At 50.9% G+C, this 26,486-nt stretch overlaps 1 protein-coding gene across 1 annotated transcript in view; it reads right to left on the reverse strand.

Annotated features, from left to right (window-relative positions):
* CDK18 (cyclin dependent kinase 18) overlaps nucleotides 1-26,486 on the reverse strand; it is a 67,752-nt gene that overhangs the window by 10,608 nt on the left and 30,658 nt on the right. Inside the window, exons 2-7 of the mRNA XM_077839177.1 lie at nucleotides 19,486-19,641; nucleotides 6,280-6,425; nucleotides 5,923-6,048; nucleotides 3,249-3,305; nucleotides 1,783-1,897; nucleotides 696-790 (exon numbers count right to left, since the gene is read on the reverse strand). Coding sequence (XP_077695303.1) covers nucleotides 696-790; nucleotides 1,783-1,897; nucleotides 3,249-3,305; nucleotides 5,923-6,048; nucleotides 6,280-6,425; nucleotides 19,486-19,609 — 663 coding nt within the window. The 5' untranslated portion in view covers nucleotides 19,610-19,641. The remainder of the gene's footprint in view (nucleotides 1-695; nucleotides 791-1,782; nucleotides 1,898-3,248; nucleotides 3,306-5,922; nucleotides 6,049-6,279; nucleotides 6,426-19,485; nucleotides 19,642-26,486) is intronic.

The following is a 26,486-nucleotide window of genomic DNA, read 5'->3' on the forward strand; positions in this document are numbered from 1 at the left end:
ACACAAGTGAACAGGCTTGATACAGCAACCTCTGGGTGAAATTCTATGGCCCACGTTACACAGGAGCTCAGAGCAGACAATTGTTATTAGAAGTGAATAAATATTTTGTTAATTAAAAAAAACTGAGTGAAATCTCTGACTGGACATATTGAAGAGACCAGGCCTATCTATCAAATGTTAATATTGTGTGGGTGTTGTAATGATGCTCACTCTGCAATGTGGTAACTCCCTGGTTGGTACACAGAGCGATCTGATGTTTATATTCCTGCATAATGTCTCTTTAAACAAAATCTCATTGTTGTAATGTTGATTGTTTTGTATCTGATATTTACATGGCAAGGATTTATAAACCCTTCTATATACTTCTACAGAAACAGATAGTAATGTAAAAAAAATCAGGGAAATAGCTGATGAAATTACTGTGAAATGTTCCCTTTTTTGACCTATTACAAAGCAGGTCAGGGAATTCTCGAAGTCTGGAAATTTTCAGAATTTTGAAAAACAAAAAAATGTTGTTCCCCGTGATTCTCTCTGCTATTTTTTCTCTTTTGTTGCAACCAGCAGTTCTCATCATTCCATGAACCATTCCTGTGTCTGGAAGGAGCCCCCACCCCTCCCTCAGCAGGAGAAAAGCTGGGTGTCCAGACTGCCCCAGCACAAGACCAAGTGCCCAGGCAAGCAGCCCATGGACTCACCAGGTACTCAAAGACAAGGGTGAGGGAGCGCTCCGTGTGGATGAAATCATGGAGGGTCACAATGTTTGCATGTTTCAGGTTCTTCAGCAGGGAAACTGCAAGGCAAGAAGAAGACAGCGCTAGCCATGAGGACCCATTGGCGGCAAACTTTGTCATGAGGGGTGGCAACCTGCCCAGGCAGGGCTGATGGGTCCCAACATCTGTTCCTCATGGACCGGGTCAGTGTTTTGCAGATGGAAGAGTCAGTCCTTCAGGACTGAGTGGGTTTGGATTGGCTGGCTGAGCTGCCCATCAAGCCCTAAGGGAAGTCTGATTCGCTACTAACTTTCTATTGCAGGCAGCGTCCTCCTTTTCACACAGTCATGGGTGCTCTCCGGAAGCGACGGCATGTCCCAGCAGCTCCTGACCTAGGTGGAGGGGCCAGGGGGCTCTGCGCGCTGTCCTTGCTTGCAGGCACTGCCCCTGCAGCTCCCATTGGCTGCAGTTCCCAACCAATGGGAGCTGTGGAGCAGGAGCTCATGGCAGGGGCAGCACGTGGAGCCCCCTGGCATTCCCTCCCACTGGAGCTGCAGGGACACATGGAGTTGGGTAGGGAGCCTGCCAGCCCTCCCAACCCTCCCTGCCTGAGCACCAGCAGGGTGAGACCGCCCGGCCCCCATTCCCAGGACCAGCAGGGGTCCTGGACCGCGTGCCGCCACCTGGACCACCCCCAGCACCAGGGGCGCCCCCAGACCACCCCCCAGACCACCTGCAGCCCCTTTGCTCAATATTTAGTCAGGGGTATATAGTACAAGTTATGGACAGGTCACAGGCTGTGAATTTTTGTTTACTGCAAATGACCTGTCCAGGACTTTTACTAAAAACACCTGTGACTAAAACATAGCCTTAATTATGGGCTCATTTGAATCATAGAAATGTCAGGTTGGAAGGGATCTTGAGAAGGCATCAAGTTTAGCCCCATGCACTGAGGCAGCGCCATCTGGTAAGCGGATATAAATTGCTACCCTTTATACTCACGAGTTCCAGAGCTGTGGTCCATCCCTGTGTGTGTTGCCTTTTAGCACAAAAAGCATCTACTGCCCCTTACCCTCCCTTATAGCTGTGCAGGGTGCTCCTTCTTCATGCTCCAGGCGGATCTCCTTCAGAGCGACCAGGTTCCCAGTTAGCTTGCTGCGCCCCTTGAAGACAGTGGCATAGGTGCCCTGTGGGAAAGGGACAGAGAAATGCAGCTCATGAACTCACACTTGGATGACATGTGAGCAGGGCTGCTAAGGGGAGCACCTGACACCCTGCATGTACCACAAACCAATGTCCATGGGAGCCTTTTATCTTTGGATGGAAGGGATTGAAAAACAAGGGCAGGATAATTTTACAACACACTGGTGAGCAATGCAACTGTGCACACTGGCATAGGTGCCCTGTGGGAAAGGGACAGAGAAATGCAGCTCATGAACTCACACTTGGATGACATGTGAGCAGGGCTGCTAAGGGGAGCACCTGACACCCTGCATGTACCACAAACCAATGTCCATGGGAGCCTTTTATCTTTGGATGGAAGGGATTGAAAAACAAGGGCAGGATAATTTTACAACCACTGGTAGCAATGCAACTGTGCACACTGGCTAAATCCCTCTCCAGTGGCTGGTTAACGTAGAACGTAATAACCTACTACTGCTACCATCTAATGGAGCTGCTCCTTTAACTCAAGTGGGAGAGACCTATGCTGTCGATCCCGGCTGACGAAAGGTGGTCGGGATTGTTACATACAGTAAGATATTCATAGGACTCAATGTCATACTTTGGTAACCCAGTGGATCAGGTGGTAATTTCCCCTCCTGTAAATACAGTATTACCTTGCACAATTTAACACCTTTTGTAAACCCAGAGTTTTGGGAGGGGAGTCTGTGTTTTGGGCTTAAACCTTGAAGGCCAGATTTTCAAGGCTGGAGCTCAGAAGGCAACCTCTTAATTTGTCAGCATGGAAAATACAATCCTGCATTTAGAGTAGCCATCTAAGCAGCCAGATAACCTTTTGCCTGTTTAACCAAGGGCTTTGTGGGTGCATCTTAGGCACCATTCTTTGAAAATGGCCCTTTAAGAGTTTAGTTTGAGAGGGTGGGAATGATCTACTGGCGCGAGAACAATCCTGGGTAGCATGAACATCTGAGTTCTACACTGATTCCCTCTGTAGCCTTAGGCAAATCACTTAACCTCTCTGCCACTGTAAAATGAGAACAACACTTAACTACCCAAGACAGGGGGTGGGGCGGGGTTGTACAGAGTGTTTGTAAATTGCTTTGAAGATAAAAAGCCTGATCCAAAGCCCCTGAAAGTCAACTTCAAGATTCCTGTCAGCTTCAATGGTCTTTCGACTGGGCCCAAAAGAACTCTGCAAGTGCTACGTTTGAGTATTTCTTGTTACTTTTAACTCACACTGGGCCAGGACCAAACTCCCATATGCTGAGGAAGTTTGGCTCTGGGTTTGTCCTTTGCAGCTTGGGCTCTGTTCTTAACTTCATCTACAATGTTGAGTTGATTTCACGTTCTCCTTACCTCCCCCAGTTTTTCCAATTTAACATAGGTTTCCAGCTTCCCAAATCCGATGTCCGACTGCAAAGAAAAGGGAAGAACATCAGCAGGAAATATCCTTCCCGAGGAAAGATTAGCCCTGCGGCTGAAGGTCACATCAAGGAGGCTGGGCAGTATGAGCTTTGGGGGGAGATAAATCAAGGCAGGTAGCAGTTCTAGATACACAATGTTTATTGCTATCTGCAGGGGAGAGCAGCCAGGCAGCCAATCAATCACAGGGAAACCACAACTGACTGGTTGCTTAAAAGAAACAAATGATACCTGCTTTCTCCTTCCATGGAACTATGACGCAAGCTATTAACTTCATCACTGCGCTAAGTGTCTTCTTCTGCAAAATGACTGTGGCTTGAAATATTGCCCTCCACTGCTCCTATCGCTACGATTCCATGATCATTCTGTCCATCTGTCCCTTCCTCACCCGTCAGCCTGGTATTTGAGAAGTTAAGTCTGAATTTAAACATGAGCTTTTTTTTTTTTTTTAATGCAGTGATGCCGCTTTCATCAAAGACACCTACCCTAGGATCACATCAAGTAGGCAGCCCCTTCCTTGTGCTAAAAGTCAATTCCTACATATCTGATCTTCAGTAGAATGCCATTCCTTGATCACAGATACTTTTCAAACCAACCAGGAAAGAGACATTTCCTATTTGCAATGGTCACTCTTTCAAGTTATACTGAGAGATACACTATTACAGACACAACCACGGTAAGGGTAGTCTTGCGGTTAAGGCACTGGATGGAGACTCGGGAGACCTGGGTTGAGTTCCTACCACAGACTCTTTGTGTGACCGTCAGCAAGTCTGTTAACCTCTCTGTGCCTCAGTTTCCCAATGGGAAAATGACACCGCCTTTGTCTATTTAGATTTTAAACTTTTTGGGGGAGGGACTATCTCTGAGGCGTGGTCTACATTATAACGTTAAGTTGACCTAACTACATTGCTCAGGGCTGTGAAAAATTTCGCTCCCCATGCGATGTGGCTAAGCCAATCTAAGCCCCAGTGTACATACTGCTAGGTCGACGAAAGAATCCCATGGATAGGTGTTCCTGTGACATAACTAGCATGTCTCTCTCACACACCTGGTACGTGTTTACGTACAGGACAGTCACAAACACAACTCTTATCTCAGGGAAGTTCAGTGGGTTTCCACTTTTTGATATGTACCATAATAATCACTACAACACATGCCATATACATCTCTCCATCAGTAGGCGGTCCTAGAGAGACAGCTGTCACTCGACAGGGAGTTTTGGAACAGTGCAGTCACCATCCACGGAGCAGAGAAATAGTTTGTCATCGTCTACCAGAATAAAGAACATCATGGTCGTCTGATTGGAGTTGGACAGGAAAATGGTGGGTGAATTTTAAACCGGTGGCAAGTCCTGGAGACTATTCATCTACGGGCTGCAGCAGGGACACAATCCCCCTTACAAGTGGGATCCGGGAGGAACCGACCTACTACAGAACGGAGGTCAGTCTCTCTGGCTTCTCTGCCATTTTCCCTGCATTTTCCTCCCTGCATTTTCCAATCAGCACCCTTTCCATCCACTCATTTTACACAAGCCACCAAAACACAGAGGAGGGAAACTTACAGTCTAGCTGCTGACACGAGGTGGGTTTGAACTAGGGACTTGTGAGGTCAATGGTGTCAGTAGCTTCACTACCACTCCCCTGAACAATCTGCCTCCCACAGGAGCAGCGACATCAGTCTATTTTGCACCGTTGGTGGACCTAATACCGTGACTGTTGGAATGTGAGGGAGGCTGGACATGATCTGACAGCCTACGAATGGCACACTGCCACGTGGAGAGTTTTACAGAAACACTCATTATTCATTGACAGGGTTATTAATATTTATAGCACACTCGCTTCACCCAGGTATATGTTATTCAATAGACACAAGAGACTGCACAAGTAGGTGTGTGCTGTCAGTACACCAGCTTACACCATTCTTCCCACTTGGGGCTAGATATCTGTCCAAGGCTTGCCAAGGCCTTGGACCCAGTGACTGGGCAACACTGAGTGTTCCTGGTGCCTAGGAAGCATGCTGGCATATTCGTAAATAAGGCACCGTGTTGTAGTCATCATGCATGCTAATGCTGTGCTATACAGAAAGTGAAACTCCGAAATTAGTACGAAGACTAATTCATTATTTTCCAGCGTTCGCATTTTAACGAGAAGCGGCGGCCGCCAGTAGGTGCTTCTTAAATGCCAAGTGGCTTTCAGTCCCCATCCTTTCAAAGAATCAAACCTTAGTGTGGGCACGTGGGAGTGTACGAATGTGAGGGGCAGGCGTGGGGAGTTACACAGCTGGGTGTGGGCACATGTGGCGCAGGGGATTTGCACTGCACATGGACATGGGATTTGCACACATAGGTGCGAGGACTGACGCAAGTGTAGGCATGAGTGTGTGATGGTTTACGCTTGTGGTTGTGTGCAATAGCGATTTACTTGCATCAGTGTGTACACGTGGAGATGTGCACGTGTGGGAACGTGGGTGGATGGGCATTCACATGGGAATTTGCACACGAGTGCATGAGGATTTAAACACATAGCAGTGAGCAGTGGGATACGTGCACAGTGTGGTGGGCCTGACACAATTCCCCCCAGACCCAGACCCCCTGAGCTGAGGGACTCACGAGGGAAGCCCGTCGAGACATCCTGCTGAAGGTCTTGGGGAACTCTGGATTGTCCATCTGCAGCTTGTGCAGGAACTCCGGGGGCAGACGGATGTCCACGGGCAGGGAGAGCCGCTTGCTGACATCCTGCAGACAGGGCCAGCACAGAGTTAGTGTCTAAAGCACCTGACGCAGCTGAGAATCTTAAGCAGACATTCAGGGAGCAGTGCCTGACAGCTACTCACCTCAGCCTACATACTCCCCATGCCCCCCACCCCACGTCCTAGACAACTGCCTCCCACCTATGAGAACCACGGAGCTCCTCACCATGCACCTCCTCCTCACCCCACCACAGGTGCAGCCCCACCCAGTACTTGCCTCCATGGAGAAGCGGCGCTGATTGCTCCTTCGGTAGCACACAGCTTTCGGGGACTGGCCTTCCACCGCCGAGGGGGAAATGGAGGTTGGCTCTGCCCGGAAACCTCTGCCCAGGTGGCCCAGCTGCAGGTGCCCTTGTGCCAGGTCTGATGAGAGAGGAAGCAGAGACAGAGTGGATAGACTGGATGGCACCAAAAGGCCACTATTAATCAATACAAGGGACAATCACATTCCACTGATGAGTCTGAGTACAGGATGGGGAGCGAGGTGACTCCTGGACACTGATCCGTGCCCTAACACCGACCCCCTCTGTGGCCTTGGGCAAGTCCCTTCACCTTTTTGCAGCTCAGGTTTCCCTTCCAAAACACTGGGCCAACACTGCTACATCCCTGGGGGAGCTTGCAGGAGCTAATGTGTGTTTGCAAAGTGAATAGAAGTGCTAAGGATTTCTACTAACTATAGCACCTCTGCTGTTACAACTGAGGTGGTGCCTAGGGGCCCCAGTCAGGGAGCAGGGCTCCACTGTGCTAGGCACTGTATACACATGGATTGAAAAGACTGTTCCCTGCCCCACAGAGCTTGCAGTCTCAGGGGCAGGCTGTGATAGCCTTTCAGTACTAATTGCTAGTGCTTTACTCCCACTGTACAGATGAGGAGAACTGAAGCCCTGGGAGACGAAGTGACTTGCCCGAGGTCCTGCAGCAGGCCACTGGCAGAGCTAGGAATAGAACTGTGGTCTCCTGAGTCCCAGTCCAGTGCTTTATGCGGGAGGAAACACTACTTAGCACCCTACCCTACATGGAGCACCACCTGCTTCAACGAGGCCTACTCCTCACCACGAGCAAGGCTTTCTCTCTCTGGCGCTGAGCAGCTTCGGCTCATGTCACAAGCAGTATCATCATCATTATTCACTCCCAGGGACCTGAACGATTCTGAGCAAAGGGCCTATGGGATTAAAGGGGGGCAGACAGAGTGTCCTTTACTGCACAATAAAACCAGCAGACTCCTGAGGAAGGTACGAGTTCCCCAGCCCCAGCCCGTTACGTCTCAGCAGATTACGTAGTCCTGGGAAATGGTCCTAAAACACAGCAGCCCTCTTGAAGGCTGAAGAGATTCCGAATAATAACCCTTCTCTTAGGATTACAAGTCTGAAGCATCATCAAGTCCCAGGCGCCATGAAAGAAGCAGGAAATCAGAACAAAATAAGCCACAAAGCTCCCTCAGGACTCCAGTTTTAGGCTTGCACTTAATTCCTCCTTGGTCTGCAATTAATGTCTGGTTGCTAGGAAGCTCTGGAGCGCAGGGACCCAGACCCTGGCTCAGTAAAACGTTTAACGAGTTCAACACAGGTCACCAGAATCCCTGTGAGATGGATTCTCCAAATTCACAGGGGCATTATTTCCAAGAGAGCCATTCAAAACAAGGCCTCTGCTAATTAGATGTTTCTGAATGAAGTTTGGCTATTTAAAGAGGAGTCAAAACCGTCCTGCGAGGATTAGTGGAAGAAATTTGACTCCCTTACAAAAGACTTTCAGCAGACACATGACAATGTCTTCAGGCCCTTCCACAGTGAGGGCATGGATACAACACAAGGCGACTGTCTTTGGCACAGACAGCCTTTCACACAAGCCAGTCATTGATACAGAACTCAGCTCGCTGAGGAAACAGAGAGAGGGAGAAGAGAGGGGAAGAAAGGTCTGCACATTAGGTGACAGAGTTGATAGGAGAGTCGGACAGAGAGATACCAGGGTTCTATTCCCTGCTCTGTCCTTGACCTGCTGTGTGACCAATTCCCTCTCTGGGCCTCTGCATCCCCCCTACGCTTTGTTTACTTGGAGTGTACTGTCTTTGGGGCAGGGGCTGTCTCTCACTACGTGCATGTACAGCCCCTAACACAATGGGTCCCTGACCTCAGTTCGAGTCCCTAGGTTCTACTATCATACAATTAACAATAGTAACTTCCCACCAGCGTGAGTAATGGGTGCACAAGCCAGCCACAGGGATTGTCACCTTTAGCAAGAAGGAGCTGCAAGTGATCTTGGCATTTTAACAGATCAAGAAGAACAAAGAGGCCAGAAATGGGGGACCTGCTGTTCAAGCGTAAATGCCCTCTTCACAGACACAGCTTCCTTTCTGACCCGGTTCTTGAACTCCTCCAGCAGCCCAGCCCAAGCTCTCTAGCTGTTTAAGGATCCATTTCTTTCAGCCCAGGAAAATATTACAGCCCACAGCCTGTGACATGGACCCATGCCCCCCTTCGCTGGAAAAAGCTAGTGAAGAACAACTGTGCCCACTACTAATGGAAACAGTCAGGGTCTCCTTCAGAGAGACACACCTCCCAAACCCCTTGAAAAATGCCATAGTTGGCCCAATCCTCAAGAAGCCATCACACAACCCTGAAGATCTCTCGAACTACCCTCCCGTCACCCACCTCCCATTCCTAGGCAAAATAACTGAGCAAGTAGTAATCATCAAACTCCAGCAGCATGCAACGTCAGCCATGAACCTAGATGTCTCCCCATCAGAAGCCAGGGCACAGCCGAGACAGTTCTGGTGGCACTAGAAGACAACCTTCTTGTGGTCATGGACCATGGAGGTGAGATCCCAATGCTCGCAACGCTGGACCTCTCTGCAGCCTCTGACACAGTGGAACACAAGATACTGCTAACCTGTCTACATGACATGGCAGGAACAAGGACGCCAACTGTTCTTTGGCAGCAGAGCTCAGAGAGGGGTGACAGGTGACTGCTGCCACCAGAGACTTCACTACTGCTACTGATTTTACCTGGCAGGCGCCCAGATACTACAGGTACGGGTGGCAGCATAAAACCAACGAAACAGATCCATCCATCAACCTCCTTAACAACATTTTCCTGGGCCCAGACACACTGCCTTGGCCACTGTTAAAGCCTTTGCGGATGGGGCTTAGTTACATCACTCTGGAATAGGCTCAAGGGTTGGTTTCAACAACAGTTATAAAAAAAAAAAAAAAAAGACCGTGTCCCAAGCTCACCCTGCTTTCTTGGGGTTTTCCCTTATTCTTAAGAACAAAGCACATCCCTCAGCCCAAGCTTCCTCCTGAGGTTAGCCCTTCCTTTGTTTTTCGCCCTGCAGGGCCTCTGTCCCTTCCCTACTTCTCTCTGCTTTATGAGAGAGACACTCCAAGGTTTTTGTATTCCTTGGTTGAAGCTAGTAGGACGCACCTGGTCTGGCTGCTCGTGTGAATCAGCAGAAGAGCTCTGCGTTTCTATGCAGGGATCTACTGCCCTCTGACAGTTATCCTTAAGAGCCATTAGTGAATTTCACACCAGGGTTCAAATTCCAAACACCCTCACGTTGAGATCTGAGGTTTCAGCCTGGGCTCACCATTAATACTGATTATTATTACACTGCAATTTACCCTCTGCACAGGATAAACTGTTGACGCGACAAACACCAGGGTCAGTGCTGCGGGGGGTGGGATGAAGGGGCATGGCCATTAAGAGCACAGAGCACCACAGCATTAGGAAAATGCTATACATCAAGAGCAGGCACTGGCAAGCTGCTCCCTTCCCTGGGAGCTCCACTGGTTGTTTGCAGCATGAGTCAGGGAGACATCTCATGACCTGCCATGGTGTATCAGCCACAAGATCCCTCCCCTGTGAGCCCGGGGAACTACGAGTGTCCGGAAAGTGTCCTGCCATGCAAAGATGCCCTAACTCCCCTTAATATCTTCTTGCTGCTGCCACTGCTGCTGGGGGGCTGCATGTCACCACACTGGCCCTCTAACATGGTGCCAAGTGGTACTGAATCACAAATGTTTCTGCAGGGGCCCGGGTTCCACCAAACCGCTCCCTGTGTCTCCACAGGCTGAAGGCAGCTAGCTGCTCCAGGCTGAGAGTGTCTTGTCAACAGAAGTCATTGGAAAGCATTTGCCTGGCAAGCATTTTGTAATGCAGATGGAACAGGTCCACAACCACTATGCTACTGCAGCGTAAGGAGACTGTGGGCTTTCTCTCTCTCTGTTGTGCTGCATGACAGGGAAGCTTCACCTGCCAAGGAGTTCTCTGTACCAAGGGATATGGTAAATTGTCCATCGCTTGCAGTTTACATCAAGATTGAATGCCTTGTTTAAAGAGATGCCCCACGTCAACCACAAGTTACTGGTCCAGACGCAGGAATTACCAGGTGAAATTCTCTGGCCTGTGTTATGTAGGAGGTCAGGCTAGATAATCAGAACAGTCCCTTCTGGCCTTAACATCTAGCAATCTGTAGTCCACAGAAACAGAGCTGGGCCCAAACCCAATGGGGCTCTACCTAAACCCCCTCCCCCGATCTGAACGTGTGGCTTGCTCCTAGTACTAGAATGGGCCAAACTAGCACCCCAAATCCAAACGACCTGACATTAGGAGAAGTTAAGCTTCAGATTCAGGTTTTGATTCTGACCATAGCCAAAGTTGGAAGGAACAGGGGGGAGTTCAGATCTGGGTTCTAGTTCAGGACCCTCTGTATTAAACCGACTAACTGCTGAACCCACCGGGGATGTAACACTCGAAGTTACAGTGCCCACCCATACATAATAACTCAGCAAGAGAAGGCTAAATGTCAGCAGGAGAGTTCCTGACCAAAATACACTCGGCTCAGCTGCCCAGGGCACGTCCCTCGGCCATCCTCCTGCTGAGACACCGTTAGCCGAGAGCTGCACAGAAACAGCCCTCTGCTATTTCTAACGCGGCTTTCACTGCATTGACTTCAATCTACTTGGACAGCTCACCGCTGGGTATCAGCAAGAGAGCTACATTTGGAGGGCACTGATCAGAGCAGAGCACAGCCAAGGCTGGCTTCACTAGCCCATCTCCCGGATGAGATGCAGCAGACGAACGACCCGAAGAGAGAATGGCTTTGGGCAAATGTGGTTCCCTGCCACTGTCACTGGTGTAATAAGGGTGCCCAAGGGTTCAAGGGATTCTCGGCTCTTGTCTGGCCTCTGTCTGTTAGGATTCCTAATCAGAACCCACCATGAGGTGTGGAAGCACCTGAAGTGGTGCTGATTTGCATAAGTCTACTCAGGGGGATGAAGGTACCAAGAGACCCTTCCTCCCAAGTCCATCCAGAGGGACTTGGTTTCCATCTCACGCCCGAGTCCTTGCAAGTGAAGGGGACTGTCCCAGAAGGAAGCAGCCGGACCATTGTTGCATTCAGACTGTAGGGCCAGGAGGCTGCCTTAATCCAGCTCTGTTGTAGGATCCGCACGAATGCATGCCTGGGCAGTGGGCACTTGGCCACAGAGACACCACAGGTCATCAGCCAGGCTTGGGCCTGGGCTCTGAACACCTGGGCCCTACTGTTTCAGTTAAAAGAGAACTCCTGTTTCGGTCAGCAAGCGGCAGATCGCATTTGTCAGGGTACGTCTATACTGCAATAAAACACCCGTGGCTGGCCTGTGTTAGCTGATGCTGGCTCATTGCGGGGATATAAAATTGCAGTGTAGACATCTGGGCTTGGGTTTAAGCCCAGAGCTCGGGCTCTAGCCCGACCATCTACATTGCAGTTTTATAGCTCTGCAACCGGAGCCCCACAAGCCTGAGCCAGCTGACATAGGCTAGCCCTGGGTGCTTTACAGCAGTGCAGACATACATTTAGAGTCCCCGGGGCAGTCACTGAGGCAGGGGTGTTGAACATATGGCTTGCAGGTCGGACCTAACCTGCGCAATGTATCTATGTGGCCTGTGTGACATGCTCAGGGTCTCCAGGATCCAGGTAAGTTTCTATCCCCCATGGTTGAGAAGAAAACCTTCCAAATGGGAAGCGAGTGTAAAGTGACACACTGAAATCTGCCTGAGTCTGCAGATACCTGATACAACAGCTCTCTGGTGTGTGAGCTGCCCAGTTCCCCACTGATTTCACTGGAGTGACAACTCTAAAGCTCACTACAATGTCAAGAGGAACTATTTCCCGGATGGTCATTCAAGCAGAAGGAATGAGAAAGAAGGTGGGAGGGTGGGAAGGCCATGGGAAGGTGTGAATTGCAGCACGGAAGGAAGGACACGGAAAAGGAAGAGCAGAGAAGACTCACAGAGACAGGGGAAGAGGGAGAGAAAGAGAGAAAAGAGGATGGGGAAGGAAGAGAGCCGACTGCAGGAGCATTGGGCTAAAAGGGAGCAGATTTTGTCCTGGGGAGGGGCTGCACATGACGGCAAAGGACAGCGTCCTTTAAAATGCGGTTACTTCATCAAGGCTGCATTCGCCCCTTGCTCTCTGCGCAAACCGCCCACTGAAATTAGCGCGGGATCTGCCACGGATTGAGCCAAGTGTGACGACCTGGATCTGAATCTCAGCCCGCAGACCCTGCAATGAAGGCTGGAGTCTGGCCCTCTCCAAATGCCCCTGGGCTAGACAAAGTGGGTCACATGCACGCAGCCACTCCCTCCACCCCGAGGTGCCTGTGCAGCGTGGAAGTGAACTGCAGCCATAGGGAAAGGGGACGCTCCAACAGGGACATTTGCGGGCTCACCACCCTGCCTGGGTGTTGGTTGAAGATGATGTCAGGCTCTGGGTGAGTGAAAGCCAGGGCCGGTTTGATTCCGCTCTGCTTTTCATGTGGATTACAGCGGGCCCCGACATCCGGAGAATAATGAGGCTGCCTAGGATATCAAAGCAAATTAAAGCGAGACGGCAGACACTGCAGCTGCCTTAGACGAGTCTCTCTCTCTCTTTTTATAAATACATTTAAACATTGCCTCTGCCAAAACAAGCTTTGATCTCCCGGGGAAAGGGGCCAAAACCCTCCACTGCTTGCTTGAGTTACAACTTTTAATTACCTCGCTAAGTGTGAACTCTCCTCTTAAATCTCCATTAAGCTTGCAAGGCTGAGCCCCACTCAGATCTTGGATCATTCAGCCTCTTTCCACCCTCGATACATTGTTTCTTGGGAGGCAAGGCAAAGCAAAGGCCAGGTTTGCCTCTGATTAATGCCACTGCAAATCAGGAGTGACTCTGGATTTGCAACCAGAATGACAAGGCTTTCAGCCACGCGGGTAGCTGCGCTGTGCTAACCATGATTCTGACTTACACCAGTGCGGCATGATTTGTGCACAGTAAAAACCCGGGCCTGATTCCGTCCTGCTTTATATCTTGTGTTTCCATTTACAATGCAATGTGGGGTAAAGCCTGGTAGCCTGTTACATTCACTTTGCACTGGTGTACCTCACTGCACCAGGTGTAGGACAATGGGGAATCAGGCTCCCAGTGCAAACAAAATCCCACTAAAAGAACAGGAGTACTTGTGGCACCTTAGAGACTAACAAATTTTATTAATAATAAATTGGTTAGTCTCTAAGGTGCCACAAGTCCTCCTGTTCTTTTTGCGGATACAGACTAACACGGCTGCTCCTCTGAAACCTGTCAAAATCCCACTGCGATTAACTCCCAGGGGTAAGTAGCTGGAGAGGGAGAGAGCCGCCTAGCCACAGCCCTGTGTATAGCACTTAGCATTTTACAAATGTTAACTCAGCCTCACAACCCCACTGTGCATCACGCACATTGGATAGAGAGGGAAACTGGGGCACAGAGAGGTAAAGGGACATGCCCAAGGGCACACAAGAAGTCAAGCGTCAAAGCTAGGATTGGAAGCAAGGAGTTCCTGGCCGCCACTCTGCTCAGCCAGTGGGCTATATCATGCAGCACATGGATGCACGAACTGTTTCCTAGACTCCTTCCAGCCCCTCACCCCCATGTTCCCTCCCTTGCTTTTTTAACAACAGATAAATATTTTGCAACTGCATGCTCCTAAGCCGCTGAGGAAACAGGATTTGCTGCAGACATGGGGCCTTTGCAGCTGAGGGCTCCTGAGGGTCAGATACAAGCTGGCACCGAGACAGAGAGAAGGGGGGTGTCTCCTCTCTGAATCCTCATCTGAGCCACAAAGGTATCAGCTTGGCTGCATGGTGGCTTAAGGAGGATAGGAGTCTACAAGCAGCTGAAGTGTGCAAGGGCCACACAGAAGGGAATTATTTAAGGTGGTACAAAGGGGTTTAAAGCAGCCGGATTTTTAGACATGCTGAGCACCCCCAAATCCGATAAAAGCCAATGGGAGATGCAGGGGCTCAGCACCTCTGAAAACAAGGTCAACAATAACAGGGAGGACTCTGAGGAAAAAGGGGAAGCTTAAGTTGAATAGCAGGAACAGCTTCCAGAGGGTGAGATCTCCTAGACCGGGCAAGCCCATTGCTTGGGACACTGAATCTAGACTGGACAATGCACAAGGAACACAATGGGGGCAGGTTATCCCATAACTACAGGGTTCTCGCACCTTCCTCTACGGCAGCTGGTGCTGGCAACTGTCAGAGACAAGAGGCTGGGCGGGATGGACTCTAGGAGTTGCTGTGTTCCTATGAACACTGTGGGGCGTGGAGTGCATAACCCGATGGGTCTCTTCCACCTCTGAGTTCCATGACTGGGGGTGCCTGGAATGTCAAAGCCCCCGATATGGGAGTGAAGCAGCACCAGCATCAGGACAGAGACGTTTCAGGTGCGGCTTCTGCAGGACACAGAGGACTCACTATCTCATCATGCGTATATACCCAACTGCCCCCTCCCCTCCAGACTGTGAAATTCCCCGGGAACCACTGTACCTAGCCAGGGAGCTGTTTGCTTTTAGTTCTTGCCTCATCAGCCTCCGTGCGCAGCCTGAGCGAGGGAGAGAGACACTGGGATTTCATTTCCCATCACACAGGGCATGGTCCTGGGAGAATTTCACCCCAGGCAAGGAGGACCCTTCTGCCCCAAGACTAAGGGTAGCCCAGCTCTGTCTGGGCTACTGACTGTACTGAGAAAGAGCCCCTTGGCATCTTTCTGCCCCGGCATTTCATTAAATATCAGGGGTTCAAGCCTCAGCTATAGCTCACATTGGGAAGCAATGTGCCTCTAAGCCACTCTCTGTCTCCTCTGCTCCTGGGGCGGGGGCTGGGGGCCAAACTGGACCAAGTGAGGCCTGCTCCAGTTTACATTGGCTGGGATGGTCTCCTAGGGACCACTCTGCTGGATCGGGATGGACGGCGTGCACTGCACTCTGGCTTCTGTCACAGCCCCTCCAGCCCCCAGATGGGCCTGATACACCTCCAGTGCCAGGAGGAGTTGGCGTAAAGCTGGCTACACCGGCTGTACACCAGGCAAAGAATCCCCCATGCCAGCCCTTCAGGGCAGCTTGGGGGTCACACCAAGTGACCTTTAAGGGCCCTATGTTGCTTTTCACACCCTTGTTTTTGTTCTCTTCGGCCTTTCCCACAGCTGCTCTAGCAGGGCAGCAATGTTAGAAGCGCTCACACAGCCAGAGCATGGGTGTTTTTAATGGCTATAGGGCCAGGTTTCCCAAAGAGCTCAGGGCCAGACTTCCCAGGACTTAGCACCCACAGCTGGGGCTGGATTTTCCAAACAACTGGGCTCTCATTTAGGCCCCTAAATCAAAGCCAGATTCCCAAGCACTCAGCACGCCCGTTGCTTTCCTTACGATGCTCATGGCTGGATTTTCACAAGAGCTCAGCATCTAACTCACACCCAATGCGCTGAGTGCTTTTGAAAATCAGGCCCATGTCGCCTAACATCGCTCAGGGCCAGTCCAGGCAATAGGGAGGCAAAGCTGTTAGCAGCCTGTCTACACAAGTGCTATCCAGCTGTAAGCCCTAGTCCCCTGCAGGCTGCCATACGTGGGTCTCTCTTTGGTTGTTGAGTGAGTGGGCAGGTGCCTGGTGGTGGTGGTGGCCTGCTATAAAGGAGGTCAGAGCAGTTGATCTTGTGGTCCCCTCTGGCTTTAAACTCTCTGGGTATGTCTACACTGCAATACAAGCCCTGCGGCACTGAGTCTCAGAGCTTGGGTCAATTGATAAGTGATATGGCTCATAATAAAGGAAAACACCAGCGCTGAGATGGTAACACCCCCCCTTTAGGCTGCAGCATTCATTGGTTAAGTGACAGGTTATTGGGGGGGCCCCCCGCCCCCCACAGGATTTGCCATTCTACCTCTGTGTCTATCAGTTCCAATAACCTGCTGTCAGCAGCGGCCGAGGCTGGGAAAAATAATTAAATAATCCCCACGGCCAGCTCTGCAGCGCGATGAAAGGAAAATGATTTCCTGATCCCTGCAATGATTAGCTTTCTCCACGGTGCATGAAATTTGATTCCCTGCACGTGTTGTCCTTGAGCACACGTTCACCTGAGGAGACGCCAACGCACCCTGTTTTCAGGCCTGCCACGCAGAACGGGCAGAGAGAGCCCAGGAGGCTCGTTCAGAAATGCGGGCAGCAGGAATATTTAAACTGCACCATACGGGACAGTATCAAAAGGACACACCCGGTAATGGTTGGGCCTGGGCCGCACAGGGGGAAGCTTGGAGGAGTGACTGAAGCACAAGACCCAACATCATGATTTTGGGGTTCTGGTCCCAGCTCTGCCACTGACTCGCTGCATGACCATAGGCAAGTCCCTGCTCCATTCTGTGCAGCAATTTCTCCATCTGTAGAATCAGGATAATGAGAACGACCTCACAGAAGGCTTAGTGCATCCAGGTTTGTAAAACAGGGCCAGACATTTGCCAATGGTGCAGCTGCATGCAGCCAGCTGTATTAGCGCCCACAAGCTTCCCAGTCTCCCCTTAGAGAGATGAACTTGGGGAGCAAACCCGGCTCGATTCCCTTCCAGAAGAAAGCAAACCAACCCCTTTCCTGATGAACCCCAACCTGCAGTAACCATGGCCTCCTCCCTGATCCAAAGACCATTGAAATCTGTAGAAAGGTGTCCTTTGCCATCAGTGAGCTGTGGATCAAGCCCACACAGTGCTAGACAGCCTGGTACATCTGTATGCAGCATTCCCCTGCTGAGCCCGCCCCTGCCAATGCTGGATGGCACAATGCTGTGGGCAGGGAGCTCTGAGCAGCAAGGGGTTTATTAAATGCCATCCGTGCAGGGTTGAAGAGACACTTCAGACAAATGCAGCTGTCAGGCTGCTTAATAAATAACATCCGCAGCTTTCAGGGGAAGGAGATTAAGGGCAGCACAGAGGTGACTTCATAGGCTTGTTTACAATCTGTGAGAAACTTAATCAAGAGATCTCAGGCCAGAAGGAGCAGGCTGTATGGGAGTGAGGGAATGAAGCCGACGGAATGACGCAGAACTGGGGACAGTGGAGATGGGCACCATATCTGGGCTGTACCGCATGGGAAGGGCACAGGCTGCAGGGTGAGGAATTTACCACATACCATGGGAAGCAAACTGTAGCCTGGTGCCAGGCTCTTCTGCCTCTAACAGGGGGAAGGAAATACAGACAGGGCCTGCTACTGGGGGCTTCTGTTTCCTAGGGGGGCAGAAACACATCCCTGGGCCTGGTACTACGTTCTCCTGCCACATAGGGGACACAGACATATCCCTGGACTTGTACTAGGTTCTCCTGCCATGTAGGGGACAGAGACACCCCCCGGGCCTGGTTCAGGGATCCTCAAGAAGGTGAAAAGGAGTACTTGTGCAGTGGGAGCTAACTGTTTAATATTATAAAAAGAAAAGGAGGACTTGTGGCACCTTAGAGACTAACAAATTTATTTGAGCATAAGCTTTCGTGAGCTACAGTGAAAAATGTGTCCATTTTACAGTGTAAAATGTTTCCATTTTACAGTGGAAAATACAGTGGGGAGATTTTATATACACAGAGAACATGAAACAATGGGTGTTACCATACACACTGTAACAAGAGTGATCAGGTAAGGTGAGCTACCCATTGTTTTATGTTCTCTATGTATATAAATCTCCCCACTGTATTTTCCACTGAATGCATCCGATGAAGTGAGCTGTAGCTCACGAAAGCTTATGCTCAAATAAATTGGTTAGTCTTAAAGGTGCCACAAGTCCTCCTTTTCTTTTTGCGGATACAGACTAACACGGCTGCTACTCTGAAACCTGTCAAGAAGGTGACAGACTCAAGGCCCATGAAAGGGAGACAACTGCGTACTCAGCTCTGCCCTCGCTCCTATTCCATCCAGGTCACACGGGGAGAGGTGCTGACCAGCAGGGGTGGGCAGAACAAGTGGGCTGCTGCAGACTTTGGTTTGAAAAGTGAAGGGGAGGGGGCCAGGCACAAGCAGGCCTGAGAACTCATAAAGTAGCGGCCTTGTTATATGGCAGAGCCTGGGTTTGGTGCACACTGATAACGAGCCAAGGGCCAGAGAGCCCAGGGCTGATGTCCCCTGAGGAAGGTGCAGCCAGCTGCTGCTGTCAGCACCCAGCACTTTGTTAGCCTCGCACCGTTTCATTCCGGTAGCTTTCATGCCTGTAATTAAGGGTTTGTTCCTAATTATAGCCCCGTCAGCTTGCCAGGGTGGGGGGAGCAAACAGGCACCATGGCTTCTTCTGAGCATCGAGTGTGGCTGCTTGCTAAGGGGGGGTGCAGGTGCCGGCAGCTTGATGCAAGCGAAGGGATGCAATCTGTTCGCAGCGGCGGGCACTGCCGAGGGGCAGGGAGCTGGGCCAAGGAGGAAAGAAAGCCATCTCTAGAACGGGCTGCTGGGTCTCTTCTACACTTAGGTTAGAGAACAGACGGCTGGATGGAGGAGCCAGGTGATTACTTTAGGGTCTCAGCCTTGATTTTTTTTTTTTTAAAGGACGTTTCTAGCTGTTGTAGTTGCAGAGAAAGGCGTAAATGAGTGAAATGAGGAAGCGGTGTGTGGCTGAGTTTGCAGAAAGCCTGAGACAATTGCTGTGAGGAGAGAGAACTGCTGTGCATGTGAACAAAGCCTGAGCCCTGCCAAAGAGCCTGAGCCAATTGCTACTATTTCTGGGCAAGGAGAAGGGGGCCCCATGCTTTAACAAAGCGCAGGCCTTAAGCAGAAGAGCTGCTTCCTCCCCCACTTTTTGCTCTGGTCTTTAATGTGTATTGAGATGTAAAAATAATAATGCTTTGTTCTTTAACAGCACTTTCTACCCACGGCGCTCCCCATAAAGGAATGAATGTTGGGGAGGTATTACCCCTGTTTCACAGATGGGGAAACTGAGGCACAGAGTGGCCAGGGACTCGCCCAAGGTCACACACACTATTTGTGCTGCTTTTCTGGGCCCATTTGAGACAGTTAAAGGTCAAGTGGAGAGAAATCCTGACCCTGCACCAACTATCTGTGCCTGGAGGGAACCCTGGCCAAATCTGGACTGGTTTCCCCTGCTGGCACAATGAACCTGCCGGCCTCTCACCTTCATTCTTCTTGTTGTTGAGCTGGTTGAACTGCTCTGTGAACTCGGCTAGTGACTCCTCGATGGTCTCTGTCCGGGGAACGGAGAGGGAAAACCGCCGCTTGAAGTTTTTCATCTTGTTCATTGTATCCTGTGCTGCGGCAAAATGGCAGGGCCCTGAAAGGAAGGGGAAAGCAAGGAGAGTAGGCTGAAGGCCTTGGATTGCACGCAGGACCCGCCGCTTGGGGCTGCAGCCAGACGCACAGGGCCTGATTTGCAGAGGTGTTGGGCACCTGCAGCACTGACTGACTGGACTTGAGAGCACTCGGTGAAAATCAGGCCCGAGATACAGTCTGTGCTCCTGATGAGTTTACCAACAGGAGGCCTGATCCAGGGCTCACTGAAATCACTAGGAGCCTTTCTCTTGAACTCAGCAGGCCTTGGGTCAGACCCAAACCACTGATCCTATCATGAGATCCTCGCGGACGAACCCATGTGCCTATGCACAGCCCGACTGACTTCAGTGGGACTTGGCCTGGCTGCAGGGGTCTGTCCGGACGGCTCAGCTTGCAGGATCGGGGCCTAAGCGTGAATCCTCAATGCTAAGCCAAAGGAATGATTGCCTCTGCCTCCCTTCTTGGTGCTGCCTCACGGCAGTGAAGAGCAAATGCCTAAAATACTGACCCCCTCTTGCGCGCAGCACTGTCAGCTCGGCTGAGATGTGCTGCGAAGCCACTTGTGACTGAGCAGGGTAATTAGGATGGATTGTGGCACCTGTCTAATAACGTGAGACGAAGCAGCAGAATTCCACAGGGAATAACCACCACAGGCCAGTTCTACCTGTCAGCCTCAGCAGCTGCAGAACAGAATCAGGCCGGATCTGAAGGGTCTGGGAGTAGCTGGGGGACATGACCCAGACCCAGTGGATCTACGTTTGCCGGGTTTATTCCCGCGGAGCTGTACAGGGAGTGCATTGGACAAAGCAGGCAATAGGTGCTAGATGATAGCCTGTTCTCCTCCCCTCGCCCCCTGGCGTGGCAGCAGCGTGCCGACCTCAGTCACACTCTTTCCCCCTTAGCAAGTGAACGAGTCAGCGAAGGTATCGTTTGCACTACGAACACCCCTTCATTAGGGAACAGCCTGACACCTAGCAATGCTCTCCACTGTAGCCCATCATCAAACAGTTGTCAGACTGTAACAACTCTCGATTGATGCCAACCTCGACTGAATTCGAACCTGTGACCTAGCGATGAAAGGCTCCAGACTCTTTCCTGCATCTAACAAGCGCATTCAGGACTTCGCAAACCCTCCTACCATGACGTGCTCCTAAGCAGGGACTGTCAGGAGTGTGATCCCTTTGAGACAAGCACAGGCTCTGGAATAGGACCATGTTCATTTTCATTCACAGCCTGAGGTGCATTTGAACCCAAAACTCAAGAGGAGAAGCCTGTCCCCATTGATGTCAATGGGAGTTTTACCATTAGCTTCAGTGGGGACACAATTTTGCCCCATGTATTCTGGGGTTGGGCAGGAGCCTGCCCCAGCTCCCTGTGTGTACAATTAAAGCAGCCTTGGGGTTGCTCTTTTATATGTTCAGCTTCCCTGTGGGCCCTGGGAAGCAAATTGCCATAGATGCAGGGCACTCCAGCTACGCCCCTTGTGTGTCCTCTGTGCTGGGAGGAGGCCAGCATAGAGCCCTGAGGCCAGTGTGAAACCAGCCGGGGAGGCCCCAGTACACAGGATATTCTCAGGGTATGCCTTCCACCTGCTCCAAGGCCCCTTTCTGTTGTGAGAGCAGCATATGGGGCCTTACTGTAAGTCAGGGAACCAGGCCCCTTGTGTTTTCATTAGTTAACTGTGGTCTAACAGGCCCCCGATGGTTGCCTTTTCATTGTTCATTATCATGTGTGCCCAGGGACTGTGTTCTAGACACCTAAATACAGAAATATCGAAATAAATACATAGTCTCGCTCTGGCCTGCAACATGCTTGGACTCCCAGTCCTGGCTGGAAAGGGTGAGGCTCTGGTGTGGGGGAGAAAAGGAAGGAAAGAAAGACTGAGCATATAAAGAGAAAGAAGATCTAACTCCCACAGAGAAGAAAAGGAAAATCCTCTAAGCTTCCAGGCCGGTGTCTCTCCAGTTTCTATACTCTGCCTTTGCCAAAGAGACTTTCTGGGGCACCAGCGAACTCCCAAAGGGAGACAGGACAGAGGTTCTGACTGGGAGGAGACCCCTGAGATCGAGTAGAAGAAGTGAGGTGCTGAGAGCTCACCGTTCATTTACAGTCTCTTGACTAATTCAAATCCTGTATGGCCATGGAAATCCTCTTAGCCAGAGATCTGATTAAAGAATAAAACCCTTAAATGAGGAAAACCCCCAAGGGACAAAGAGCGAAGTTCATTGTTTCTCTGGCTGGCTAAATGAACACGTGCAGGGCACGGCTGCAACATTCTTAATTCCCAGTGCTTACAAGCAACTGCACTGGGTGCTGCAGCTTCCGTCCCTCAGCAATGCAGACAGGGCCCCAGCTCAGCAATGCAGACAGGGCCTGGCTGAGGAGCCGCTCACATTCTGCGCTTGGTGTTTGAAAACAGATGGGATGCATTCTGGTTACAGTAATTGTCTGGGGTGATAGTTTTAGGAAAAGGGTAACGCTCCTGAAACTGACAGGACAACAGCTGTGCCCTAAGCTAAACCTCATAAAGCTAAACCCCTGCACAGTTCTGCCAATGCCCCTTATTTCTGACCTGCTGCCCCCCGCCCTGCCATTTCTGTCCTGGACTCCCCCCACAGCTCTGCCAAAGCCCCTCAATCCTGGACAGCCCCCAGCTATTCCAGTCCCAGGTTGCCCACCCACAGAGATCAGCTGATGCCCTTCAATCCTGACCCATAGCACCTCCCACCCCCGCACTATTCCAGTCCTGGGTTCTCCCCAGACAGAAATCAGCTGATGCCTTTCAGTGGCAACTTGCAGCTCCCTACTAATCCAGCACTGCCACCCCCACCCCACTCTGCCAGTCCTCCTGTGCAGCCCCTCTACTCTTCCAGCCCTGAGCAGGTACTTTGCTTTACTATGGTCCAGCTGCAGCATGGTCCATGAAAGCGATGGAGCGATGAGGTGTGCTGGCAGGAGGGGGAAGGCTGCTGCCCAATCAATGAACCCTTCACCATAATGACCGGACAGAATCCCACTGACCCGGAACAGCCTGCCTCCTGCCTCCAGCCAGAGCTGGCGGTGCCCACTCCGCCCACCCTCCAACTGCGAGAGAAGCTATTTTTTCTTTTCTTTTTTTGCACAGCAGCGGAGTAAACGTAGCGGCTGTTGTTTAACAAGAAGGGGGGAAATAATCAATGGCTCAGCAGCACTTGGCAGCTACCCCCTGCTGGCCACAAGGCACTGGAAGGCAAAGCCATTGATCGGGCTCCCTCCCTGTTGCCCAGTGGCTATTTCACTCTGACCCTCACGGCCATGTGCCCTAGCAGGGGGCGGGACTGTAGCAGCTCTGGGACTGACTGCTTCAGCTCTGTGTCTTTCTTGCCAGCTGCCAGTCCACGGGATGGGGGGGAGATGCAGGGAAAGCCACATCAGGGTCCTGCTACCTTAGCACCTCTCTCTATATCACACCCACACTGCCCTAGTAGGCTGTGGGACAAGAGGCTGAAGTCAGATCCTCCATGTGCTTTGTCTCTGACTGCCTTGGGCCTTGTCTCCTGGCCCTGATGTTGATTGGAAGGGTGGTGGCTGTGCTGAGGGAATGTGGGGGCCTGAAAGGGACCCCCCCCAATGACGGGGAAGGAGGAATACCTTGGGCTCAGATGAGCTGCCCCTCCACCAGGCCCTTGTACCTGGCAGGGGACTGCCATTCAGGAGCACTGCATTCCTTTAAAGTCACTCATCCTGCAGCACAGAAGGAATATGAAAGGGCGTATCAGCCGCTGGCTCCCAGTTCACTGAATGCTACTTCAGGGGGTTCTGCCCCACACCTCAACCCCGTCTGGATCTTCAAAGAGGGAAGGGGTCTGCTGTGTTGCTGTCTGCTGGTAGCTCATTCCCTCCCCTGGCCGCCCCGTGATATCAGCACAAACAAACGGTGATCACATTCCAGACTGATGGGATCAGACACCACATCCAGGGAGCTAATGCATTGTGTCGCTGTGGCAACCAGCACACTTGGGTTGAAACGCTTGCATCTGAAACCTTAACAGATCATCTGCAGGGTCATCAGCCGCTGTCGCACCAGTGCCCACGGATCCCGGACCCAGCCTCCCAACGCTGATGCAATCTCTCACATTCAGCGCCTGGGAACCCCGGGAATTAGCCTTAGCTAAGGCTGCGCTCACCCAGATTTCCTGCAAACCCACTTCTCCGCACATCCCCCAGCCTAGCAAACCTCTCCATCTACAGACAAAAGGCCGACCGCAGCACGAGCACATTTGGAATCACAGCAGACAACTGGGTGGCTTGGGGGGTTGGGAACAGGGGAGGCAGGGGGCGTCCTCTTAATCCCACTATTTAATAAGGCCCGGCAGAGTGGTGACCAATATTTACTATCCTCTGAAGGCCTGAGTGATGAATCAGGCTGAGATCTCGCTCCATCTCGCAAGCCAAGCAAGATCTAACCTGAGCACATTAGACAGTGCCATTCGTGTCACGTGCATCAATGGACCTAAATGGATCCGATGTATCTCACTCCAGCTCTGTACACTCACTCCTGCTGTTAAAGCAGCACTGGGGGAAGCTACCAAGCTTTTGTGCCATGTGCCCATGCTGGGCTGCATCGACTGGGGCTCTAGTCGACAGACAGCGGATGGGAGAACTCTTGGGAAAATCCATCCCTGCATCCATGCCGGAATAGGAGGTGTTCTCTCCAAAGTAATGTTCAGCCACACCCCAGCAGGAGAAGCGGTCTTTCAACTGAGGCAGCAAGCAGGGTTCCTGACCATGTGATGGCCTGGCACTCTTTGAAAGACTAAGGGTATGTTGACACTTCGAGCTGCAGGGTAACTTCTGGCTCATGTAAACATACTCGTGCTAGCTCTGACCAAGTTAGTGCACTAAAAACAGAAAGGTGGCCATGGGGGCATAAGCAGCATGGGGGTTAGCTACCCCGAGTATGTATCTGTCCAAGATGCTAGGCACATACTTGGGTGGCTAACTCCTCCCGCAGCTCGCATTGGCGCAGCTACTTTTCATTAGCTGGATCAGAGCTAACGAGGGTATGTCTACATAGCTGGACATTACACTTTCCATCTCCAGTGTAGACCCTAAGAGGTTCTAACCCCAATTCCAATATGGGCAATTACATTCTTCCTTCCACCCTTGCACCCACTTTGAACTAACTGCAGTTTTCTTCTTCCCTTCCTGTCCTAAACGATTGTATAGCATGCTGTGAAACAGCTGCCGCATTTTGCTGCTGGATGCTGCCGAGGTGATTGCATCTCAGTAGCTAGGGCCAAATACACAGCATGTAAAGTGCTTTGGCATCCACAGCGCGATGAGAACAACAGATATCATTACTGTCATATTATTATGGGTAATGATGTGTTAAGGAAGATTACACACTAGCAGCACCAGACACTGCAATTACTTTGCTTCAAATCCTCCTGAAAGATGTCACTTGAAAATGACAGTCCTCGCTTCATTTCGCAGAGCAGGTAAAAGCATAGTGCAAGACTCCCCCAAGTCTAACAAGGTATGTCTACACTACGGTGCGCTATGGTATGTCTATGGTATGTCTACACTGCCTCCCAGCCCGCAGACAGACTCGTACTAGCGGAGCTCGATCTAGCTGTGTGGATATTCTGGTTCAAGCTGGGGATCAGGCTCTCAAGCCTAGGGGGTCAGGCAGGCTTCAGGGCCTGAGCCAGACCGTCCACACTGCTATCGTTAACACGCTAGCACCAGTCTGTCTACCTCAGCCCAACCCTGGAGAGCTTCAAAAGTGACTTAGGGTATGTGTACGCTGCAGTCAGAGGTGTGACTTCAGCACGTGTGATGTGTAGACGTACCCCAGCTCACTGTGGTCTAGCTAGCTGGGATACCCACAGCAGTGAAGCCGTGGCGATACAGGAAGTGGTACGGGCTGTGCAACCCCACCCAGGACCCTGGGAATGGACCTGAGCGGACAGCCCACGCTGCTGCAGCTTCACTTCTGTTGTTACTGGAGCTAGCTGGATGAAAACTAGCTGGGGTGTGTCCAGACATGCCGCAGTCGCACCTCTGATTTCAGTGTAGACAGACCCCCTTGAGCACCCAACGGGAGACATTTTAAAAGGGTCTGATTTCGAGAGTGGACGCTCAGCAATTTCTGACCCTCTTTCAACCCCTCGTTGGCAAAACTGCTCGAAACTGTTTTTGATGAACCAGTTTTTTATGGGAAAATGCAGTTTAGTCGAAAGAACGTTTCCATTTTGATGAAATTTTAGCTGGGAAGCTGTCAGAGCAAATCATTTTGACTTTCTCCTTTTGTTTATAATTGAAATGTTTCATTTATAAAGTAAAAGTGTTTTGTTTCGACCCGTTTCATTCCAACTTTTATATTATAATCATATTATATTTCAGATTACAGATCTATATTTTCTTTTATGTTATAACGTATTGACATTCTCAAAATGAAACATGTCAACATTATTGAAACTAAAAGTTTCAACGTTTCTGAATTGACATTTTTCAGAATTGCCAGGCTGTGAAAAAATTCCGACTTTTCAGCATGAACACAAATGTCGAAACTTTGGAGTTTCCCATGGAACAGAGACTGATTTCTGAGCAGCTTTGCTCCTTGGCCTCTCCGCTCAGATTGCCAATGATGGGGGTAGTTTTGTGGTCCGAGATTCCAAGGCCAGAGGGGAACACTGTGATCTAGTCTGGCCTCCTGTAGAACACAGGCCAGAGAACTTCCCCACAATCATTCCTAGAGCAGATCTGTGTGTTGTGCACTAGTCGATCCACTAGGAACCAGACTGAGACCCACTGAAAGGAAATAACAGTCAAACTCCGATCTGGGCCTGATCCCAATAGCAA

The sequence above is a fragment of the Eretmochelys imbricata genome, chromosome 21 (genome assembly GCF_965152235.1).
Source record: "Eretmochelys imbricata isolate rEreImb1 chromosome 21, rEreImb1.hap1, whole genome shotgun sequence".
Classification (NCBI taxonomy): Eukaryota; Metazoa; Chordata; order Testudines; family Cheloniidae; genus Eretmochelys; species Eretmochelys imbricata.